The 10,039-nt window shown below is 50.7% G+C and overlaps 1 protein-coding gene across 2 annotated transcripts in view; it reads right to left on the reverse strand.

The window, feature by feature from the left end:
* Window positions 1-10,039, reverse strand: part of STARD8 (StAR related lipid transfer domain containing 8) — an 80,997-nt gene extending 70,958 nt beyond the window's left edge. The window contains exon 1 of one of the 2 annotated variants that reach the window (XM_020967249.2): window positions 9,632-10,039. In XM_020967249.2, coding sequence (XP_020822908.1) covers window positions 9,632-9,764 — 133 coding nt within the window. In that variant the 5' untranslated portion in view covers window positions 9,765-10,039. The remainder of the gene's footprint in view (window positions 1-9,631) is intronic. The other variant, XM_020967250.2, reaches the window with a different exon arrangement.

A 10,039-nucleotide genomic window follows, 5' to 3' on the forward strand; every position in this document is an offset into this window, starting at 1 on the left:
CACTTCTCCTAGTTCTCCTCCTCCCTATCTATCTGAAGGATCAAGCTGCATTGCTTTGGCTGGATGGTGCTAAGCACTGTCAATTTCACTTTTGCAACATTTCCCGAATATGCCCCCTTCTCTCCTCTGACATGGCCATCACCCTGGTGCAGGGCCTCATCGCTTCACCCTTGGATTATTGCAGTAGCTGCTGGTGGGTCTGCCTGCTATAAGGCTCTCCCCACTCCAGTCCATCCCCTACTCAGCTGTCAAAATGATCTTCCTAAAGTATAAGTCTGGCCATGTCATCCTCCTTCCTATTCAATCAATTCCAATGTCTCTCAGCCACCTCCAGAATCAAATACAAAATCTGCCTTTCCAGTCTTCCTATAGACCTCCATCCCAACCCCCAAGTATTCTGAGACCCTGTGACACTGACCTCTTTGCTATTCCTCACACAAGACACTCTATCTCCTAAGTCTAAGCATGTTCACTGGCTGTCCTTCATGCCTGGAACTTTCTCCCTCTTCTCCTCCTTCTCCTGGCTTCCCTCAAGTCCCAGCTAAATCCCATCTTTTACAGGAAGCCTTTCCCCACTGATCCCCCTCAATGCTAGTAGTGCCTTTATTCTGTTTATTATTTCCAACTTGGACAGTATGTATCTTAGATATACATAGTTGTTTGCATGTTGTCTCCCCTGTTAGACTGTGAACTCCTTAAGGCCAGAGACCGTCTCTTGCCTTTCTTTGTATCACCAGAGCATAGCACCGTGTCTGGCACATAGCACATAAATGTTTACTGAGTGACTGAGTCATCATTTTATGTCTTGCCCCTAACTGCGGGTGTCTCCTGGGCCCTCTTTTCTTATCTCTCTACATAAGGAGATCACTTGGTGATCTCATCAGCTCCCAAGGAATCAACTACCATCTCTAAGCTGATGATTTCCAGATCGACATATACAGCCTTCACGTCCCTCCTGAGCTCACATTTCTACCTGGATGTCCCTCACGCATCTCCAGCTGATCACCTCTGAAAAACAACTTGTGATCTCTCCCCCTAGACCCACCCCCTCCTTCTGCACTCCCCATATCTGTCAAGGGCACAAGTCGCCCAAGTTCACAACCTCAGTGTCACCTTCGACCTTTCACTCTCACCCCTTCTATCCAATTAGTTTGCTAAGTCTTGTAGAGTTCCCCTCCCGGCATCTCTCCTACTGTCTCCTCTCCTTTTCCAGGCTACCACCCTCCCTCATCTGGATTATGGCTATAGCCTCTTAAGAGGTCTCTCCCCTCCTCCACAGGGCTCCCAAATCGAGCTTCCTAAAGCTCGAGGCTCCCCCACCCCCCGCCCCTCCCCCACTCAAGAAGCCTCAGTGCCTCCGTATTGCCTCTAGGATCTAATACAAACTACTCTGCTTGGGATTGAAAGCCCTTCCTAGTCTGGCTCCAAGCTACCTTTCCAGACGTATTTCACATTACTGCCTCTCACACATTCTACATTCCAACCAAACTGGCTTGCTTACTGTTCCCTGTTCGTGATATTCCATCTTCTGCTGCTGTGGCTGGCACAGGCTGTCCCCCCATGCCTGGAATGCACTCCCTCCTCACCTCCACCTCTAAGAATCCCTCGTTTCTTCCAAGGCTCAGCTCAAATCTGCCTCCTCCTAGAAGGGGGCCTTTTGCATTCTCCTTGTCAGTTTCCTTTCTCCGGGAAATTACTTTCTATTTACTTCGTATCTATTTGAATTCATGCTCTTTCCCTCTAAACAGAATATAAACTCTTTGAGGGCAGGAACTGTTTCATTTTTCTCCACACACCCCCAGCATCTAGCACAAGGCCTGGCACATAGTAGAAGCTTACTGAATGTTTGTTGTTGCTGTTTTTAGGTGGAAAGAACACTGGATGTGGATTCAGAAGACTTGAATTCTTGATAGTTACTAGCTGTGTTGCTTTGGACAAATCACCAAATGAGGAGATTGGATTCAGATCTCTCAATTACCTTCCTGTTCTTAATCCTATTGATTCCCAGAAAGTCACTTGCATTTTCTCTCCCTTCCAACCCATCCTTCAGATTGCTGCTAGGATAATCTCTGTGTGAGATGCCTACTCTTCCACTCAAAAATCTTCAATGGCTCCCTATGACCTCCCGAATAAAGTTCAAACTTGTGTGCCTGGCATTCAAGGCTCTCCACAACCTGGAACCACCTTACCTTACCAACTTTGTCTCACACAACTGCCCTCAACATACATATTCTATGCTTCAGCTAAATTGTGTTCTTCTCTGTCCCTGTTCAAGCTGTTCCCTAGGCCTGATACCCTCTCCCCTCTTTTTGATTCCCTCCCTATCCTTAATATCTAATTCCAATGCCCTCTCCTCCAGGAAACTTCCCCTGATTCACACCCCTAGTTGGTCATGACCTTTCCTCTCTGACCTCACATAGCAGCTTGCATGTAACTCTTATGGTATAATTGCTTATGATAGATAGCTATCTGGTAGATCATAGGATCTTAGATACAGAGCTGGAAAGGACCTCTGAGACCATCTAGTCCAACACCATGATTTTGCAGAAGAGGAAACTGAGGCCTGGGGACATGAAGGAACTTCCCTAAGGTTACAGAGAGAGCAAGTATCAGAAGAGGAATTTGAACCCAGGTTTTCTAACTTCAGAGCTGGTATTCCAATCACTATACCAAGGGTTCTAAGCCATTGTGGGGCCCTGGACCCTTCCCTCTGGCAGTGTCTCGTGAGGCCTATAGACTCCTTCTCAAAATCACATTTTTAAATAACTGAAGGAAAGGTTAAATTTCAGTTAGAGGTGAAGGAAAACAACAATGTCATTTTTTTTCCTATCCAAGTTTACAGACCCCCTGAAATCCATCTGTGGACCCAAGACATCTGTGCTTGTATTTTATCTCCCTACTAGACCATAAGCTCCATGAGGACAGGGACACTATGTTATCACTGTTTTCAGTCCCCTGATGCCTAGCACAGAGCTCTGTCCACAGCAGTAATGCTAGATCTGTATTTTGAGCCAGTGAATGTGCCAGGCCTTCAGTCCCAGGTGTCTTCACCTCCAGTCTGGCCTTCAGTCCCCTAGACTGAAATGGAATGTGGCTCACTCCCTGCCTCCCCTCCCACACCACACCCCCCACCTTGAGAAATAGCAGCAACAACTGTGGGGCTCTTCTACCCCACCCCCATGCTCCCTTCCCCAATGCCAGGACTGGAGTTGGCATCCACAAGGGCTCTGCGTAAGCTGACACCCTGCAACGGAGACAGTGTGGACCCCTCTGGGGGCTGGCCAGGGATGAGGCGGGAAAACGGAACAGCTGGAAAAGCTGATTCATTCTCCCCTTCTTTCTGCCTTCAACCCTTCCCTTCCACCTGGCTCTTCCTTTTCCAAGCCTTAGGCCCTAGCTTCCCTCCCACTTCCCCAGAGACGTGCATAGAGAGAGACTGTGGAAAGAACACTGGATTTGGAGGCAGGGGTCATCATTTGGAATCCTGGCACTGCTACTTATTAGCTATGTGCCCTTGGTCTAGTCATTTCCTCCTGAGAAGCAGCCTGGCATGTTGGCTAGGAACTAGAGCTAGGAGTCAGAAAGACCTGGCTTCAAATCCTGCCTCAGATACTTATTAGTTGTGTACCCCTGCACAAGTCACAAAAACTTCTCTGTGCCTCAGTTGACTCATATGTAAAATATGGGGGCTAGACTCAAGTCCCTTCCAGCTCAAAATCTATGATCCAATGACCCTTTTCGGGGCCTCAGGCTCCCCATCCGTCCTCTAAGAGGGGCTTGATTAAATGGTCTCTTAGGAGGCAGCTAGATGGTGCAGTGGATAGAGCACTGGCCCTAAAGTCAGAAGGACCTGAGTTCAAATTCGGCCTCAGACACTTGACATTTACTAGCTGTGTGACCCTGGGCAAGTCACTTAACCCCACTGCCGCACCAAAAAAAAAAAAAAGCAGAACCAAGACCACCTTGGGCCACCTATCCATGAGCATGGTGATGTTGCCAGATCCCCCAGTCTTGCAATCAGGAAGGCTTGAGCTACTGATGAGCTGTGCAACCTTGAGTGTGTCCATCCCCTCTCTGGGCCTCAGTTCCATCCTCTCCCAATTGAGAGGGCTGGGTTACATGACCACTGGATTTCCATTCACATTTACTATTATGTGATTCTGAAGTGCGAGTGTGAAGAGTACATTTGGAATACTGGGGAGGGGAGGAAGATTTCAGGTCCTGGTCACCTCCTTTTAAACTCTAAGAGGTGGTGTGGCACAGTGGAAAGAGGACTGGCTCTGGGGAATCTGAGTTCAAATTCTGCCTCTGATGCTTAGCATTCCTGTGACTATGAGCAAGTCCCTTCCCCCGCCCTGGGCCTCAGTTTCCTCCTCTGTCAATTAAGGGGCATGGCCTCTGACATCCCTTCCAGCTCAAGAGCTGGGACCCTAAACTCTAGACAGGCTGCATGGTATGGAAAGCATCATAGAATTCCACAAGAGACTGAGGCTTCAATCTTGTCTCTGCCATTTACTCAAGATGTAATGCTGGACAACCTTGATGAGCTTCACTTTCCTTATCTGTAAAATGGGCATAATCATGTCTGCAATGCCCCTGTTAGGGACTGTGGTCTCTTTTGGGATAATGCTTGCAAAAGGCAGGAGGATAGCCACATCAGGGTCACTGAGATCAGAAAGTCACAGTGGATAGAGCACCAGCCCTGGAGTCAGAAGGACCTGAGTTCAAATCCAGCCTCAGACACTTGATGCTTACTAGCTGTGTGACCCTGGGCAAGTCGCTTAACTCCCATTGCCCGACAACAACAAAAAAACCCCACAAAAACAAACAAAAAAAAAAGACCAGAAAGTCAGAGATCTAGAGACCTTTGCCACCATCAAGCCCAACCTCCTCATTTTTCAAAGGAGGAAACTGAGGCCCTGGAAGAGGAAGGGACTTACTCAAGGTCACAGAGGTGAAAGATATTTGAAGTCAAATCCAGTGTTCTATCCATTGCTAAGGAGGATGCTTAGTAAATTCTACATGTTCTACCATTGTGCATGTGTGTGTGTGTGTGTGCATGTGCGTGTTAGTACACCCCACTCATGAGACCACCCACTCATGTGCATTCATATTCATGCATGTAAAAGAGAAGGATAATATTTGATATTGGGAAATGATAATACTCCCTGCTTCACAGGATTAAAGACCAAGAGAGACAATATTCATGAAACCCTTCAGAAACCACAAAGCTTGACATAAATGTGCATGAAGGGGGACTTCTAGGGCTTTGACTTTCTATGTTCCAAGTTCTCAGCTCTCACATCTATGTTCTAAGGTTCCTTCCAGCTGACATTCTATGTCTTAGGTTCACTTCTGGATCGGATATTCTATGCTTCAAGGTCCCTCCCAGCTCTCTGCACACTGGCAAATAGTAGGTGCTTAATAAATGCTCGTGGACAGACTGGTTGAATGACTGATTAACGTTCACATTCCATGTAATAAAGTCCCTCCCAGCTCTAACAATTGGAATGAAACAAGAAAGGTACAGAGGATGCCACCCTACCATGAAAGGAGAAGGAGCGGGGCAGCTGAGTGAGAAGGAGCAGATGAGAAGCTGGAACCCGCTGCTTAGCCCTTGATGAAACCTGCACAGAATCTCTCCTCTCTGAGGAGAGGGAAATCTGGAGAACTCTGCCCAGTGCTCAGGCTTATTCATGTGGTTGGTGAGGGGCCACTGTGCCAGGGCTGTCCCCCGAGAGGGGGCTATCTGGGCAATTATGCCACAGACAGATGGGAATACACGTGACTCACACAAGCCATTCAGGGAACCCATTGATGCTCTTCTACTGACTGACTGAGGACCAGCACTCACAGATAGGAAGGAGAGTCGGAAAGGACCACTTTCAGGAGGAAGAGGTGTCAATAATAGAATGTCAGTGCTGGGAGGGACCTTAGAGCACAGAATGCTGAGATCCAGAAGAGCCCTTAGAACAGAGAATTCAGAGCTGGCAGGGGCCTTAGAACAGGGAATGTCAAAGCTGGAAAGGACCTCAGAACACAGAATGTCAGAGCTGGGAAGGACTTTAGAGCACTAAATCCAAAAACATCAGAGCTCAGAGACCTTTGATAGTATCCTTCCACCCCTCTCACCCCTCACAGAAACGGAACTTGACCAAGGTCAAACAGCAAATGGCAAAGTAGGGCCTCATACCTAGGCCTTAGGACCCAGCACACAAATGACTGGAATATAACTGCATCATGATAAATGCATAAAAAGAGACACCAAGTCTTATGTGAATTTGTTTCCAAGGGGGAAGGATCTCAGATGGATTTGGGGAAGAGAAGGAATTTTGAGCTGGGTTTTGAAAGATGAGTAGGGTGGGAGGGTGGAGATCACTTCAGATATAGGAAGTGGTATGAGCAAAAACCGAAAAGTGGGGGAGGGGAGACGAGCAGCATATATGTGGATCAGTCTAGTGTGGTTGGAGGGCGGTAATTTCATGGGGGAAGAGATAAGGATGCAAAGGAAAATTGGGGCCAGATGGTGGACAGGCCTTGAACGCCAAACTAAGGAATTTCCATTTTATCCTGCAGGTAAACTGTTTTAATGGTTTACCCACATAATAGGGCGACTTTGGGGCAGGTTAATCCAGGTAACCTGTCCAAGATGGAGTGGGGAGGGGAGAGAGTCTGGGAGTGGTGAATTAAGGGCTATTAGGAGACTATTACAATCCCCCAAGGGGGAGGTGAGGAGCCCGAGTAATAGGGTGGTAGTAGCCGGAACAGAGAGGAGGGGCTAGAATCCAGGATACCTGGGGGAGAGGGGGAAGGGGAGGGGAAGGGGAAAGGGAAAGGGAAGGGGGAGGGGAAAGAGGAGGGGAAAGGAGGAGCCAAAGGTGACTCTGGATTCCAATCTCCTGGACTAGGAAGGCAGTGGGGCCATTAACATAGATAGGGAAGGCAGGAGGCGGAGCAGCCTTGGGGCAAAGATACCTAATTAGAGATCAATTTCCAACAATAATAATAACAGCTTTGAGGTCAGAATAGCAGTTTATAAAGCAGCAGAGTGGGCAGAGAGCTGGCTTAGGACTCAGGTTCAAGTCACACCTTGGCCACATCTAGGCTGTATGACTCGAGGTTTAATTTAACCTCCCACTGCGTCAGGCAGCTATCTAAAACGAAAAGTAGGTAGTGATATGCATTATCTTCTCCACGAGTTCCTTTCACCTAAGAAATCACAAATCCAGCCCCTCTCAAAATAGCATGGAATGTATATTATTTCAATTGACTTTTCCATGACAGGATGCCCTATGGTAGAGTGAAGAGCATTAAACTACATGACCTTGGGCAGGTCCCTACCTAGCTTTGTGCCTCAGTTTCCTCACCTGTAAAACTACTTGGGGGAAAAGGAGGTGTTCCCTCCAAGTTGTAGATCTATGATCTACATATGGCCCTGAGCAAGGCACTTTTCCTATCCAGGCCTCAGTTTCCTCCTCTGCAAAATGAAGCAGGCTGGCACTGGAGGGCCTTGGAAGTCATGCCCAGCTCTACAGTTCTCCTAGTACTTTACCTTGCGGGAACTCCATACCTGTCTGTCCTTTTGGAGTGAATGTTTCTCCTAGGTGGCATTTTCATGCCTTCACAGGTACATAGCACCCAGGCCAGGGGCACTATGGGGAAGGGGTGAGGGTTGGGGGGGAAGTAAGTGAGTGAGCACCCTTCCATCCTCCCACAGTCTTGGCCTGACCTCATGCCTCTGTACTCAGTCTGCATATGGAGTACACAGAGGCCCAAGAGGGCAGAAGAGGATGTAGCTTTGCTCTTAACATCCAGTTGCCAGGGGCCTAACCCCTGTCCTGCCATTCCAGGTCTCCTGGGATTTGGCAACTTCTAAATCAGGCCAGGCTGGGCACATTCAGTCACCGGAGGAGGGGGTGGGTCATCCCTCCACACCAGGCTTGGCCAGGATTGGACAAGCAGGGGCATAGGAGAGATAGTAAGGCACGAGGCAATTTTCTCCATGCTAAGCACCATACAGTCCGGAAGTCTGAGACTTGGACTTCCTTTCTAGAAGACTCCAAGGAGGCCAAGGCAAGATCCATATGGGAATCCATGTCCCTGAAATCCATGGAATCACAGAATGGCAAGCTAGAAATGACCTTAGAATATAGAATATTCCAGTCGGAAGGGCCTTCGAGTCATCACCCTCGTTGGACAAAGAAGGAAACTGAGTTTCAGGGAGGTACAGTGACTTGCCCTAGATCACACATACGATCTCAGATGTAGAGCTAGAAGGGACCTGGGAGGCCATTTAGTCCAACTCCCTCATTTTACAAAGGAGGAAACTGAGGCACAGAGGGGGAAAAGGACTTACTTGTCCACGGCTGCACAATGTTGGAGGTAAAATTGGACCCCAGGTCGGACCCCGAAATGGACTGCTGTCACCACATTCGCTTTTGGATTATGCTAGCAGCTACTTTCAGAGCTAGCTGGAATACATCAATCAATCCCAATCACTAACATTTACTGATTGGCTACCAAAAATGCAAGGAACTTGGTGGGGCCGGGGGGATGGGGAAGAGATACCGAGAAGTATCAGGCCTAATCCTACCCTCAAGGAGCTTGCAGTCCGTTAGCAGGGAAACCAGAAATACACACATAAAAAGATAAGCTATTTTGTTGGTAAGTGCCAAATGAATGGTAGAGACATTAAGTGCTTTAGGAGTTTAGAGGCAATAACCCTCCCGGGACGCAGAATGAGCATGCCCAGATGCCTCTAGATTTCCTCTTCCCCCCACCCCACCCCCAATTTCCCCTCCCCCTAGGCTCCTCTGTCTCGGAGTCATAGGGCAAGAATCCCAACCCTATTTCCTATTTCCTCTATCTGAGAGGGGCTGGGATGGGGGGTGAGGGGCAGTATTCCTGAAGAGGAGAGGGCACAGGAATTTGAAAGGTTGGGGGGACTCTTAGAGATGCCCTGATATAAAGACATTTGGGTGAGGAAAGACACAGGGAGCCAGGGGTTGGGAGGTGTTGGGGTGGTAAAGGACAGAGGCGCAGACAGAGACAGGACGGAGTGAGAGGCAGGGAGGGACAGACAGAGAAAGGGGACAAGGAGAGGGAGACAGAAGAGGGAGAGAGATGGGGACAGAGGCAGACAGAATGGACAGGGAGAGAGGATAGAGAGGAATAGGGAAACAGAAATAGAGAGGGGAGAGGGAGATAAAGAAAGGGGGTACAGAAAGCCAGAAGAAGCCCGAGAGAAAGGGGGCGGAGTGTAGCGGGAGAGGTGAGAGGGGCGGCCGAGGACAGGGAGATGGGGAGCTGGGGCTGGGGGAGAGGGACAAAGGCGGATAGGAGTAAAGGAGGTGATGCAAAGGAGAGGGGAAAGGTGGGGCGGCGGCCGAAGGAGATGAGGTGGGGGGCGCAGGGGGCGGGAGGCGGGCAGCGCCAGCCGGCGGGGCAGCGCGGAGCGCAGAGCGCAGAGCGGAGCAGCGCGGAGCCGAGCGGAGAGGAGCGGGGGATAGCCGCCCGCGGGCGGGCGAGCGGGTGAGCCCAGCCCCGAGCGGCCAGAGGCCAACCGCCCTCCCTGCCTAGCCTGCTCGCCCGCCCGCCCGCCCGCCGGGCGAGAGGGGCGGGCGCCACTCACCTGGTTTCCAGCGCGCCGGGTTCCTCGGCGGCCCCTTGGCGCGCCACAGGGTCCACGTACTGGGCTTGGGGAGGCGCAGGGGCGTCCCGGGCCCGGCCCCGGCCCCCGGCCCCCGGCCCCGAGGCTGGTCCATGTGCTGCAGCGGCTCTCCGGGCGCTGCTCCGCCCCGCCCCGCCCCGCTCTGCTCCAGAGCCCGAGCCCGAGCCGGGACCTGGCGCTAGCAGGACGTGGAGCTGGATGGCAGGGGGAGGGCCCCGACGGCCGGACGGGACGGGCTGCACCGCCCCGGCTGCTCGGGACCCCAGAGCACCGCCTCCTTCCTCGACCCGGGGCGTAGCCAGCGGGGCCCCCGCCCTTCCCCGCCCCCCAGGGCTGGCTGCGGGGGCGGGGGGCTTTCGTGTGACCCGG

The sequence above is a fragment of the Phascolarctos cinereus genome, unplaced genomic scaffold, assembly GCF_003287225.1.
Source record: "Phascolarctos cinereus isolate Bilbo 61053 unplaced genomic scaffold, phaCin_HiC Scaffold_8;HRSCAF=390, whole genome shotgun sequence".
Taxonomy (NCBI): domain Eukaryota; kingdom Metazoa; phylum Chordata; class Mammalia; order Diprotodontia; family Phascolarctidae; genus Phascolarctos; species Phascolarctos cinereus.